The 13,459-nt window shown below is 39.6% G+C and overlaps 3 protein-coding genes across 3 annotated transcripts in view; all 3 read left to right on the top strand.

The window, feature by feature from the left end:
* On the top strand, positions 11-2,467 carry LOC104745543 (ABC transporter C family member 7-like). The gene is made up of 7 exons (XM_010466809.1): positions 11-207; positions 294-458; positions 642-936; positions 1,022-1,542; positions 1,623-1,686; positions 1,797-2,036; positions 2,122-2,467. Exons 1-7 carry the CDS (start codon positions 85-87, stop codon positions 2,238-2,240), a joined length of 1,527 nt encoding a protein of 508 aa, XP_010465111.1. The 5' UTR covers positions 11-84; the 3' UTR covers positions 2,241-2,467.
* LOC104745545 (ABC transporter C family member 6) lies at positions 2,626-8,625 on the top strand. The gene is made up of 9 exons (XM_010466811.1): positions 2,626-5,567; positions 5,689-5,775; positions 5,854-6,468; positions 6,563-6,727; positions 6,844-7,138; positions 7,229-7,749; positions 7,832-7,895; positions 7,981-8,220; positions 8,306-8,625. Exons 1-9 carry the CDS (start codon positions 3,267-3,269, stop codon positions 8,422-8,424), a joined length of 4,407 nt encoding a protein of 1,468 aa, XP_010465113.1. The 5' UTR covers positions 2,626-3,266; the 3' UTR covers positions 8,425-8,625.
* LOC104745546 (ABC transporter C family member 3) overlaps positions 10,011-13,459 on the top strand; it is a gene marked incomplete in the record, with an annotated part of 7,486 nt that continues 4,037 nt past the window's right edge. The window contains 3 exon segments of the mRNA XM_019236646.1: positions 10,011-12,678; positions 12,776-12,862; positions 12,954-13,119. Of these exon segments, the coding sequence (XP_019092191.1) occupies positions 10,261-12,678; positions 12,776-12,862; positions 12,954-13,119 (2,671 nt within the window).

The following is a 13,459-nucleotide window of genomic DNA, read 5'->3' as shown; positions in this document are numbered from 1 at the left end:
AAACCTCCAGTGAGTGGCTCTACATTGATTATAGTCTATGTAGTTCTAGCCACTGCAAGCTCCTTCTGCATACTTGTCAGAGCAATGCTGGCTGCGATGACTGGTTTCAAGATGGCTACTGAACTTTTCAATCAAATGCATCGTTGTATTTTTCGAGCCTCCATGTCATTCTTTGATGCTACACCAATCGGCCGAATTTTGAATAGAGTAAGAACTATCTTTGTAGTGACGATGCCAAAAACTTATCCTGCAAAAGTCCTTTTCTGATCACTGTTGTTTCCATCCTGATTTAGGCTTCTACAGACCAAAGTGCCGTGGATTTGAGATTGCCAAGTCAATTTTCAATTCTTGCTATCACTGTTGTAAACATTTTGGGGATTATTGGAGTGATGGGACAGGTTGCTTGGCAGGTCCTTATTGTCTTCTTCCCTGTCATTGCTGCATGCACCTGGTATCGGGTATTCTTCATGACACAACCGCACCTTGATTATAAAGCTTAACCTGATACTTTGGCTTGTATAACTTTTGGAATCATGATAACATAATCAAGGAGACCTAATTTAATCATTGATACAACTCATACTAACGTTCTTGAGGTTCTCACACCTAAGTCTTAATATTGATTTAACATATGTATGCAGCGATATTACATATCTGCGGCTCGGGAACTCGCAAGATTAGCTGGAATAAGCAGATCGCCTTTGGTGCAGCATTTTTCTGAAACACTTTCAGGGATAACAACTATCAGGAGCTTTGATCAAGAACCAAGATTCCGCACCGACATCATGAGACTCAACGATTGTTATTCTCGGCTGAGGTTCCATGCCATTTCTGCTATGGAGTGGCTCTGCTTCCGTCTTGATCTCTTATCCACCGTAGCATTTGCGCTTTCCCTTGTTATCTTAGTTTCTATCCCCGAAGGAGTCATTAATCCAAGTAAGTCACAACCCTTTAATCAGTGTTTTTGTTTTGGTTCAGATTCACAACTAAAGATCTTCCTCGTCATTCTGCTTCTTAAAAGGCTTTGCAGGATTGGCGGTTACATATGCTCTCAATCTAAATAGCCTGCAGGCCACTTTAATATGGACACTTTGTGATCTTGAGAATAAAATGATATCCGTGGAGAGAATGCTTCAATACATAAACATCCCAAGTGAACCACCTCTTGTGATTGAATCAACCCGGCCTGAGAAATCTTGGCCTTCTCGTGGAGAGATTATTATCTGTAATCTGCAGGTGCGATACGGGCTACATTTGCCTATGGTGCTACATGGACTGACATGCACTTTTCCAGGAGGTCTAAAAACTGGAATAGTTGGAAGAACAGGATGTGGCAAATCCACTCTAATTCAAACCCTTTTTAGGATTGTGGAACCTACTGCCGGAGAAATCAGGATTGACGGAATCAACATCTTGACCATTGGGCTGCATGACCTGCGTTCCAGACTAAGTATCATACCTCAAGATCCAACTATGTTCGAAGGCACGGTTCGTAGTAACTTGGACCCTCTTGAGGAATACGCTGATGACCAGATATGGGAGGTTCGTTGGCTCTCTTTATTCTGTGTTTTTGCAGATAGCAAGAGTAATATTTTTATACAGTTTTGTTGCTCGCATTTCAGGCACTCGACAAGTGTCAACTTGGGGATGAAATAAGGAAGAAAGAACTAAAGCTAGATTCCACTGGTTAGTTAAAAAACTACTTCTAAAATGAGTCATGTTGAATCTCTTAAACATATCTACTTAATCGTCTAGTGAGTGAATGAATGAGGCCTAAGCGTTGTTGTGTATTTCAGTTAGCGAGAATGGACAGAACTGGAGTGTTGGTCAGAGACAACTGGTGTGTCTGGGACGAGTCTTGCTCAAGAGAAGCAAAGTACTGGTTCTTGATGAAGCCACTGCTTCTGTGGATACAGCGACTGATAAACTGATCCAGGAGACACTGAGACAACATTTCTCGGACTGTACAGTGATAACAATCGCACACAGAATATCTTCTGTTATAGACAGCGATATGGTTCTGCTCCTAGACCAAGGTTATTGAACTGGTCATCATAAACTTTTCTATTTTACGTTAATTCTATCAGAAGATCTAAGAATGGTTAATCTATGCAAGTGCAGGGCTTATAGAAGAACACGACTCACCGGGAAGATTGCTGGAAGACAGGTCGTCTTCATTCTCAAAGCTTGTGGCAGAGTACACAGCTAGTTCGGATTCAAGATTCAAAAGAAGCTGTTAGGATTAAAGATCCATCCATAAAAGCTTAGAATGCAACATTGTATCATTATATTAATAGATTAATCATCCTGCTTTTGTCGTGTTTCTATAAAAGAAGCGAAATGTAATTTGTAAAATAACAAAAGTTTACTGTTTATGCAAAAAAAAGAAAGAGAGATTAGTCACACTACCTTTGTTGTAATGTGACTTTGTGATGAGGGATTAATTAATTACACTCTCACTTTACCAGCTTAATTTTACTGCAAAGTTTTTTTTGTTTGTTGTCTAATGTTAAATTATTCTGGCTTGTTTTGGTTAGTGAAAAAAGCCAATTGTTTTTTTTGGTTTAACATTAAAAAGAGAAATTGTTTATTTATTTTCTTATACTTAAAAAATGTAGTAAACATTAAAATCCAAAACTCAGAAGTCAAAATATTCGAAATCTATGTTGGAGCCACAAGTTGTGATGTATGTTGTACATGGAGGAGCTGAATCACACACTTGGTGCTCATACCAATTTTGTTCATCGTGTTGGGTCTCAAGACAAAGCTCTGAGGAAGTCTGAAGATGATATAAGGCGTTCGGGAAACAGTGCGGCCATGGGGTTTCCCGATCAGATCCGCCGCGTACGACCGCGTTGCAAAATCCGGCGAGATTTCCAGGTGATAATTAGATTCTGTGATCAAATTGGTGGGAAAAGTTGAAGACTTTATCATCCTAGAGCACTCAAGGGAGTAGATAGATGCTGCTACCATCAGTAAGTATCATCATCTGTTGTTTCTGTGAAAGTCAATTTTTTTATGGATGTTTCCAAAATTGTTCCTTCGTCGTTTCACACTTTTGTCATACGGGAGTTTCTGCGAAGGTGGTCCAAAAGGCTTTTAAGCATTATTAAATTCATCTTTGTTTAGGTTGCTGCGTCGTGGTATGTATATAATTTTATTTTGTGATTGTCTTGGTCTTGCAAAGTAGTATTATTTATTGACTCAGTAGCCTATAAATACCTTGTCATGCGATTGAACATTTTGGTCAACACTCAAATTTCCTCATGGAAAATCCTATAGATTTTCTTCTCCTTGAGCCAATCTACTTTTCGGTGCTCTCCTTTTTCTTGAATCTGGTGTTGTTGCTTCTTCTTTTTGGTTCATGGGTTTACAAGAAGAAGGTAGCTTGTGAATATAGTGATGGATTCATAAATGAAGGGATTAAGAAAGTTTCTTTCTTGTATAATTATAAACTGGTTCTTCTGTGTTGTGTGTCATTATCTGTGTTTTATTCTGTCTTGTTCTTGTTGAGTTTCTTCCACTGGCATACAAATGGTTGGGTTCTCTTAGATCTTCTGTTTGCTGCGCTTGCTTGGGGTGCCATCTCTATCATCTTGCGTGGCGTGAACAATGATTCTCAGGAGCAAAAGTTACCTTTTTTGTTTAAAGTCTGGTGGGTTTTCTATATCATTGTTTCTTGCTACCGTCTTGTGGCAGAATTCATTCTATACAAGAAGCAAGAACTGGTGTCATTTCACACTGTGATTTCTGATTTGGTGGGCGTTTGCACTGGCTTGTTTCTCTCTTGTTTGTGCTTGTGGAAGAATGGAGAAGGGGAAAGGATCGACCTTCTCGAAGAACCACTCTTGAGTAATGTTGAATCTAGTGAGAATGAAGAGGTCATTACACCTTTTGCAAAAGCTGGGATCCTAAGTCTCATGAGTTTCTCTTGGATGAGTCCTTTGGTTACCTTAGGAAATGAGAAAATCATAGACAGCAAGGATGTTCCTCAAGTTGATCGTAGTGACAGAGCTGAGAGCCTATTTTGGATATTTAGGAGTAAGCTTGAATGGGACGATGGTGAAAGAAGGATCACCACATTTAAGCTAATCATGGCACTCTTCTTCTCAGTGTGGCGAGATATCGTTTTATCAACCCTGTTTGCTTCTGTCTACACGTTGTCTTGCTACGTTGCACCATATCTCATGGATACTTTCGTACAGTACCTGAATGGTAACAGACAATATAAAAACCAGGGTTATGTGTTAGTGACAACTTTTTTTGTTGCTAAGCTTGTGGAATGCCAAACACGGAGGCAATGGTTCTTCAAGGCGCAAAAAGCTGGGCTTGGGATGAGATCTGTCCTGGTTACGATGATCTACGAAAAAGGGTTGACACTTCCATGTTATTCGAAGCAAGGACACACTAGTGGCGAGATTATAAACCTCATGGCAGTAGATGTTGACAGGATCTGTGCTTTCACTTGGTTTATGCATGATCCATTGATACTTATTTTACAAGTTAGTTTGGCTTTATGGATCTTGTACAAAAGCCTCGGGTTGGGATCAATTGCAGCTTTTCCTGCAACTATTTTAGTTATGCTGGCAAATTATCCCTTTGCAAAGTTGGAAGAGAAGTTTCAGAGCAGTTTGATGAAGTCCAAAGACAACAGAATGAAGAAAACAACGGAGGTCTTACTGAACATGAAGATTCTCAAACTTCAGGGATGGGAAATGAAGTTCCTTTCTAAGATTCTTGAACTTAGACATATCGAAGCAGGCTGGCTAAAAAAATTTGTGTATAATTCATCTGCTATCAGCTCTGTTTTGTGGACTGCACCTTCTTTCATATCTGCAACTGCTTTTGGGACGTGTATATTACTGAAGATTCCTCTTGAATCAGGGAAGATACTCGCGGCTCTTGCTACTTTCCGGATTCTGCAAGGCCCAATCTACAAACTTCCGGAAACAATCTCGATGATTGTTCAGACTAAGGTATCTCTTCATAGGATTGCCTCTTTTCTCTGTCTCGATGATTTGCAGCAAGATGTTGTGGGGAGGCTTCCTAGTGAAAGTTCAGAAATGGCTATGGAAATCAGCAATGGTACTTTCTCCTGGGATGACTCTTCCCCAGTCCCGACATTAAGAGACATCAATTTCAAAGTATCTCAGGGCATGAATGTTGCTATTTGTGGTACTGTTGGCTCGGGGAAATCAAGTTTACTCTCATCCATACTGGGTGAAGTGCCCAAAATATCTGGACATCTTAAAGTTTGTGGAAGAAAGGCATACATTGCACAATCACCTTGGATCCAAAGCGGAAAAGTGGAAGAGAACATTCTGTTTGGTAAGCCGATGGAAAGAGAGTGGTACGAGAGGGTGCTTGAAGCATGTTCTTTAAATAAAGACTTGGAGATACTTCCGTTTCATGACCAGACAGTTATTGGGGAAAGAGGTATCAATTTAAGCGGTGGGCAGAAGCAGCGTATACAAATCGCCCGTGCTCTTTACCAAAACGCAGATATTTATCTGTTTGACGACCCTTTTAGTGCAGTAGACGCTCATACTGGATCACATCTCTTCAAGGTAAAAAGCTCCCTTTATTTCTGATTATCTTGACTTGAAGTCCATCAAAATCTTACAATCTACTTTGTGTTGGCATCTGATATATGATATGATCTCTCACGCTTATTTTTTATTCGAACAGGAAGTTCTGCTGGGGCTTCTGAAACACAAGACAGTCATATATGTCACTCATCAAGTTGAATTTTTGCCTGAAGCTGATCTTATACTGGTTTGTGACTTATCGCTCTACCGTCTTTCTGATGCATTGTCTAATTACATGTTTATGAATTTAGAATAACTAGTGTAGGTCATGAAAGATGGCAAGATAACACAAGTGGGGAAATACAATGAGATTCTCGAGTCAGGAACAGATTTTATGGAACTTGTAGGAGCTCACACCGATGCCTTAGCAACAGTTGATTCACATGAAAAGGGATCTGCTTCGGCCGAATCAACTATGAAGAAAGAAAACGAATTACACCATGATGAAGAAAAACACGAGAAAGATTCGGGTCACAAGCCAAGCGGACAACTAGTTCAAGCAGAGGAAAGGGAGAAGGGCAAAGTTGGGTTCACTGTGTACCGAAAATACATGGCACTAGCATACGGAGGAGCAGTTATTCCTTTTATATTGGTAGTACAGATTCTCTTTCAGCTTCTAAACATTGGGAGCAACTACTGGATGACTTGGGTGACTCCTGTTTCCAAGGATATGGAACCTCCAGTGAGCGGCTTCACATTGATTCTAGTCTATGTAGTTCTAGCGATTGCGAGCTCCTTCTGCATACTCGTCAGAGCATTGCTGGTTGCGATGACTGGTTTCAAGATAGCTACTGAACTCTTCACCCAAATGCATCTCAGCATTTTCCGTGCCTCCATGTCATTCTTTGATGCCACCCCAATGGGTCGAATTTTGAATAGAGTAAGTAACTCCAAATGCTTGGTTACTCAAAATCAAAAATAGATCCTACTCGAGCTCTTTCACTTAATGACTCTGTTTTCAATCTTTGGTTTAGGCTTCTACAGACCAAAGTGTCGCAGATTTGAGATTACCCGGTCAATTTGCATATGTTGCTATCGCATCTATCAACATTTTGGGAATTATCGGAGTGATGGTGCAGGTCGCTTGGCAGGTTCTTATTATCTTCATCCCTGTCGTCGCTGCATGTGCTTGGTATCGGGTATTATTCATAATCCATAAGTCTTAAATCACGTTTAGCCTCTTACTTGTTAATATTAAACATACTAATATTTTTGTGGTTCTCACTCTTACTTATTGATTTAATCTTGTACACAGCAATATTACATATCCGCAGCTCGAGAACTTGCAAGATTAGCTGGAATAAGCAGGTCTCCTATGGTACATCATTTCTCTGAAACACTTTCAGGGATAACAACGATCAGGAGCTTTGACCAAGAACCAAGATTCCGTGGTGACATCATGAGACTCTGCGATTGTTTTTCTCGGCTGCGGTTCCATTCGTACGGTGCAATGGAATGGCTCTGTTTCCGCCTTGATCTCTTATCCACTATCGCATTTGCTTGTTCACTTGTTATCTTAGTTTCTGCCCCTGAAGGTGCCATTAATCCTAGTAAGTCACCGCTCTTTATAACTGATTTTGTTTTGGTTCAGATTCACAACTTAATGTCTAACATCTTTCTTGGTATTCTGCTTCTTGAAGGCTTTGCAGGTTTGGCGGTTACATATGCTCTCAATCTGAATAGCCTGCAGTCCACTTTAATCTGGACACTTTGCGATCTCGAAAACAAAATGATATCTGTGGAGAGAATGCTTCAATACATAAATATCTCCAGTGAACCACCTCTCGTTATTGAATCAACTCGGCCTGAGAAATCGTGGCCTTCTCGTGGAGAGATTACTATCTGTAATCTGCAGGTGCGATACGGGCCGCATTTGCCTATGGTGCTGCATGGACTGACATGCACTTTTCCAGGAGGTCTAAAAACTGGAATAGTGGGAAGAACAGGATGTGGCAAATCCACTCTAATTCAGACCCTTTTTAGGATTGTAGAACCTGCAGCTGGAGAAATCAGGATAGATGGAGGAAACATCTTGACCATTGGGCTGCATGACCTGCGTTCTAGACTAAGTATCATACCTCAAGATCCAACCATGTTTGAAGGCACGGTTCGTAGTAACTTGGATCCTCTTGAGGAATACACTGATGACCAAATCTGGGAGGTTCGTTGGCTCTTGTTTCTTTCAGTGTTTTTGCAGATAGCAAAAGGAAGGTTCTCACATGATTTTCTTGTTCTCTTTTCAGGCACTTGACAAGTGTCAACTTGGGGATGAAGTAAGGAAGAAAGAACTAAAGCTATATTCCCCTGGTTAGTACTAATAGAACTATTGTTGAGAAGAGTCATCTTGAATCTCTTAAACACATATAATGAAAGGAATCTTTTTATATATCAGTTAGTGAGAATGGACAGAACTGGAGTGTTGGTCAGAGACAACTGGTATGCCTGGGACGAGTCTTGCTCAAGAGAAGCAAAGTATTGGTTCTTGATGAGGCCACTGCTTCTATCGATACAGCTACTGATAATCTGATCCAGGAGACTCTGAGGCAACAGTTTTCGGATTGTACAGTGATAACAATCGCACACAGAATATCTTCTGTTATAGACAGCGATATGGTCCTGCTCCTAGACCAAGGTCTTCACTTTTGATCATAGACTTCTGTTTGCAATTTATAATCAGAAGACTTAGTGTTTTAACTGTTTATGTATCCTTATTGAAGGTCTTATCAAAGAACATGATTCACCGGCGAGATTGCTTGAAGACAGGTCGTCATTATTCTCAAAGCTTGTGGCGGAGTACACAGCGAGTTCTGATTCCGGTTCCAAAAGAAACTGTTAGAACCAAAGATCCATAAAAACAGGACCAAACAAGTTTGTTTACCGTCTTGCCTTTCTCGTGTTTCTATGTAATTTGTGTGAGACGTTTGTGCTCTACTTTTTAGCTGATGAAACTTCCATGAAAGTGGCATAATTGAATTGGCAAAAGTAAAAAACTTTGGACAAAAGATTTTAAAAGTAGACTTGGACCTTTTTTTTTTTAATAGTCCAGTGGCTGTGACCACATACAATCATACATGCACAATGCTCCATACCGTGGTAAACTAACGGCTTACGGAATAATAACATGATTATTATTAGACTAAAGACTTGGTGGGTATCTTTGAATGGTGACCATATTATAAAAATCATAGTTATGAAAAGTATTATACAATATTAATATAATGAGACTGAGTGTGATGTTGTTGGGACAGGCATTGACTGACAAAATCAGAGACTTATCACTTCCTTGCAGCCCAATCCTCTAGGAATCTTGTTGATTTCCTTCCCAAGAAATTTGTGCACTATGAGACAGACAACTTTTCAAACAAATCTTAACCCCAAAAAAATATATGATAATTTAGTTGTGGGGCTATGATATGCCTTGTGATTAGCTATGTTAAAAATATATATACATTTCTTAATTGTTGTGTGTCGAATTTCACATTTAAAGAAGCTTAAATTACGTTTTGTTTTGATGTCACAGTCCAATAGTTTCTATACTCAAAGATCTAAAATTATAATTTTAAGAGTTATGTGAAATGTTATACTAATAGATTTTAGGTTTCAACTTCAAGTTAACACAAAGTCAAAAGAGTAGATGAATATTCCAAGAAATACGAAATTAGTATGTATACGATGAAACCATATAACCTATCGAGTATTATTAATGTATGACTCATCATAATACAGTATGAGTATGACACAACTTTATTTAAAGGAAAAAACGTACGTCATCAGACGGACATGGATACTAGTTGAAAGGTCAGCTAAGCACTTTGCTTTGGAAAAAAAGGGAGAGAGCTCTCTATCTATCCTTTGCTACGAGACTTAGTTATCATTTATCAATAAAGATTTTTATTCTTTTATATTAAAGTTTTTTAAAATCGATTTTTTCTCTTCTTTTATATTATTTTATTTTTAAATGTAAGAGCTGCAAAAGTAGATATGAGGACAAAATTAAGCAAAGTAAGTCAAAATACTTGGAGAGGTGTAGAAGAAGAAAAATACGAAGAAAAAAACAAGAGTTCTATTAACTTGTGTTTGTGTAAGGTACCAACTTTTGTTTTTTTTTCTTCCAAATCCTTCTTCTTAAAAATTCGTATCAATATGGTACAAAAAACATGTAAGATAATAGTATATGGAAGAGCAACAAAATCAAATCAGCTAATTATAATCTTAAGATTGGAATAAAAAAACATGGTACTAAAATAGAGAAATATAAAAAAACGAATATCCTTTTTTGGCTTAAAAACAGTAACAAAATTCTGATTTTTTTCCAACATTTTAAAATAATTATTAATTAAAAAAATCGAAATTGTCAAAAAAGGACCCGTGAATATGGAAAAAATAAAAGGAACCCTCACGTTTCCAAAGTGCTCTGGTGGGGTTTTGAGAGAGGAGAGTTGTCATCTTTCTTCTTCTTCTCCTTCTCCTTCTCCTTCGTCTTCTTCCTCTTGGCTTCGTGAGCGTGCTCTCCAAGGGATACTGTCTACATCATCACTCCACTCTCCTTTTATATAAGTAGTCTCCTCCTTGAGAAAAAACTCAATACAAAATTAATAAATTAACAACCTTTTTCTCAAATCATTGGAAAAACAGAGAGAAGAGAGAGAGATAACAAAGAGCAAAAAAAGACATGAACTTTGGCGGTTCCACGACGGGTAACGGTATGTTAGCAATGTTGTTATCGTTTTCGGAATCTATTTTGCCACCGGATTCTACGTCTTTCCTTCTGAAACCCCTTTTCCTTACATGGGTTTCTGGTTTCTTACACGCGGTTTTGTTGCTGCTCTTGTTTTGCTCATTCGTGCGTGATAAAATTAGGGGTAATAGTAATGTTACGGAGAGGTTAAAAGATAGTAGGGGTTTTGGGTTTAACTCGGCTCTGTTTTCTAGTTTAGCCTTATCTCTGCTTAATCTCGTGTTGATGTCGTTGAGTGGTTTCTATTGGTACGATAGTGGTTGGTCAGATCGTGACCAGCTAGTTTTTTTCCTCGGGTTTCTATTGGGATTGGTTTCTTGGGGGGTTTTGTCGATTTGTTTGCATCGCTGCAGGGGTTGTGAGGATAAAAAGGCTCCCTTTTTGCTTAGGGTATGGTTGTGTTTCTATCTCGCGGTTTCTTGTTACTCTCTTGTGGTAAACTTTGTTCTGTACAAGAGACATGAAACCGTATCTGGTCACCTTCTAGCGTACGATGTTCTTGCTTTTAGTGCTGCTTTGTTTCTCGGTTATGTGGCTATCTTCAAGAAAGATAGAAGCAACAGCAATGGAGTTTTGGAAGAACCTCTATTGAACGGTGGTGATTCTAGTGTTGTTGTTGGTGGTGGTGGCGTTGAGTTGAATAAAACCAATGGGAGTGGTGAGGCTACTCCTTATTCGAGAGCTGGCATTCTCAGTCTTTTGACTTTCTCATGGATGAGTCCATTGATAGAAGTTGGAAACAAGAAGACCATTGATTTAGAAGATGTTCCGCAGCTTCATGATAACGACAGCGTGGTTGGGTTAGCTCCTAAGTTTAGGAGTATGCTTGAAGCATCAGATGGGGGAGAGAGAAGTGGCGTTACCACGTTCAAGCTTATAAAAGCGTTGTTTTTTTCGGCTCAGTGGGAGATTCTAGTGACAGCATTCTTTGCTTTCATCTACACGGTCGCGTCATATGTTGGGCCAGCACTCATTGATACTTTCGTTCAATACTTGAATGGACGTAGACTGTACAACCATGAAGGATATGTGCTAGTCATTTCTTTCTTTGTTGCTAAGTTTGTGGAGTGCCTTTCACAGAGACATTGGTTCTTTAGGCTACAGAAGGTTGGCATTAGGATGAGATCAGCCTTGGTCGCGATGATATATGATAAGGGTCTGACCCTTTCATGCCAGTCAAAGCAAGGAAGCACAAGTGGGGAGATTATAAATTTCATGACGGTGGATGCTGAGAGGATTGGTGATTTTAGTTGGTACATGCATGACCCCTGGATGGTTTTGTTACAAGTCGGTCTGGCTCTGTGGATCTTGTATAGAAATCTTGGACTAGCATCAATAGCGGCTTTAGTTGCTACCATTTTAGTAATGCTTGTGAATTTTCCATTCGGGAGAATGCAAGAGAGGTTTCAGGAGAAGTTAATGAAAGCTAAGGATAGCCGGATGAAATCAACATCTGAGATCTTAAGAAACATGAGGATTCTCAAACTTCAGGGGTGGGAAATGAAGTTTCTGTCCAAGATTTTTGAGCTTCGGAAATCTGAGGAAGGGTGGCTGAAAAAGTATGTGTATAACTCGGCTGTTATAAGCTTTGTTTTCTGGGGGGCTCCTACTATTGTGTCAGTCTGCACTTTTGGTGCTTGTATACTTCTCGGTATTCCCCTTGAATCAGGAAAGATACTCTCCGCGCTTGCAACCTTCAGGATTCTACAAGAGCCTATCTACAATCTTCCCGACACTATCTCCATGCTTGTGCAGACAAAAGTCTCTCTTGATAGACTTGCAACCTATCTTTGTCTGGACAATTTACAGCCTGACATTGTAGAGAGGCTCCCCAAGGGAAGTTCAGACATGGCGGTCGAAGTGATCAACAGCACTTTATCTTGGGATGTCTCATCCGCTAACCCAACTCTAAAAGACATAAATTTCAAGATCTCTCCTGGGATGAAGGTTGCAGTTTGTGGTACTGTTGGCTCTGGAAAATCGAGCTTGCTTTCATCTTTATTAGGAGAAGTTCCCAAGATATCTGGAAGTCTTAAGGTTTGTGGGACAAAAGCATATGTTGCACAATCTCCTTGGATTCAGAGCGGTAAAATTGAGGACAACATCTTGTTTGGTAAACCTATGGAAAGAGAACGATATGATAAGGTGCTTGAAGCATGTTCTTTGAGTAAGGATCTGGAAATACTTTCATTCGGTGATCAGACAGTTATTGGAGAACGCGGCATCAATTTGAGTGGTGGACAAAAGCAAAGGATACAGATTGCACGCGCTCTCTACCAAGATGCGGATATATATCTGTTTGATGATCCTTTTAGTGCTGTGGATGCACACACAGGGTCACATCTCTTTAAGGTACGATCTTCTGTCTTAGCTATTAGTGTGATTGTGATCTCTCCTTCTGTAAAACAATCAGGTATCAAATTGATTCTCATGCTCACACTTCTTTCAGGAAGTCTTACTGGGGCTTTTGTCTTCCAAATCGGTTATATATGTAACCCATCAAGTTGAGTTCTTACCTGCTGCTGATCTTATACTGGTATGTAATTAGTTTACTGTCTTTATCTATATAAAATATTGTATTACTTAGAATATGAAATCATCCAAAATCCGATTTTCTTATGCCTCAGGTCATGAAAGATGGGAGAATCAGCCAAGCAGGAAAATACAGTGATATCCTCAACTCTGGAACTGATTTCATGGAGCTTATAGGCGCGCATCAGGAGGCTCTGGCAGTAGTTGGTTCTGTTGATGCCAATTCTGTTTCTGAGAAATCAGTTTTAGGCGAAGAAAATGGTGCTGTGAGAGATGCTCTTGGTTTCGATGGGAAACAAGTAAGTCAAGATCCGAAGAATGATAAAGTAGATTCCGGGGAGCCCCAAAGACAAATTGTTCAAGAGGAAGAGAGGGAGAAAGGTAGCGTCTCTTTGGATGTGTACTGGAAATATATCACACTAGCATACGGAGGAGCTCTTGTGCCTTTCATATTGTTGGCGCAAACTCTCTTTCAGCTTCTACAGATTGGAAGCAACTACTGGATGGCTTGGGCTACTCCTGTTTCTAAGGATGTGCAAGCTCCTGTGAAACTTTCCACGTTAATGATTGTGTATGTGGCTCTGGCCTTTGGAAGTTCCCT

This window comes from Camelina sativa, chromosome 15, assembly GCF_000633955.1.
Source record: "Camelina sativa cultivar DH55 chromosome 15, Cs, whole genome shotgun sequence".
In the NCBI taxonomy this organism is placed as follows: Eukaryota; Viridiplantae; Streptophyta; class Magnoliopsida; order Brassicales; family Brassicaceae; genus Camelina; species Camelina sativa.
The sequence above is the reverse complement of the archived record's forward strand: the minus strand, read 5'-3'. Positions and strand labels throughout refer to the sequence as shown.

Coding starts and splice junctions, on each gene's coding strand:
- LOC104745545 (XM_010466811.1), top strand. CDS start 3,267: ATGGAAAATCCTATAGATTTTCTTCTCCTTGAGCCAATCTACTTTTCG. Junction 5,776..5,853: donor CTGAAGCTGATCTTATACTG/GTTTGTGACTTA, acceptor TAACTAGTGTAG/GTCATGAAAGATGGCAAGAT. Junction 6,728..6,843: donor CTGCATGTGCTTGGTATCGG/GTATTATTCATA, acceptor TCTTGTACACAG/CAATATTACATATCCGCAGC.
- LOC104745543 (XM_010466809.1), top strand. CDS start 85: ATGCTGGCTGCGATGACTGGTTTCAAGATGGCTACTGAACTTTTCAAT. Junction 1,687..1,796: donor ACTAAAGCTAGATTCCACTG/GTTAGTTAAAAA, acceptor TGTGTATTTCAG/TTAGCGAGAATGGACAGAAC. Junction 2,037..2,121: donor GGTTCTGCTCCTAGACCAAG/GTTATTGAACTG, acceptor ATGCAAGTGCAG/GGCTTATAGAAGAACACGAC.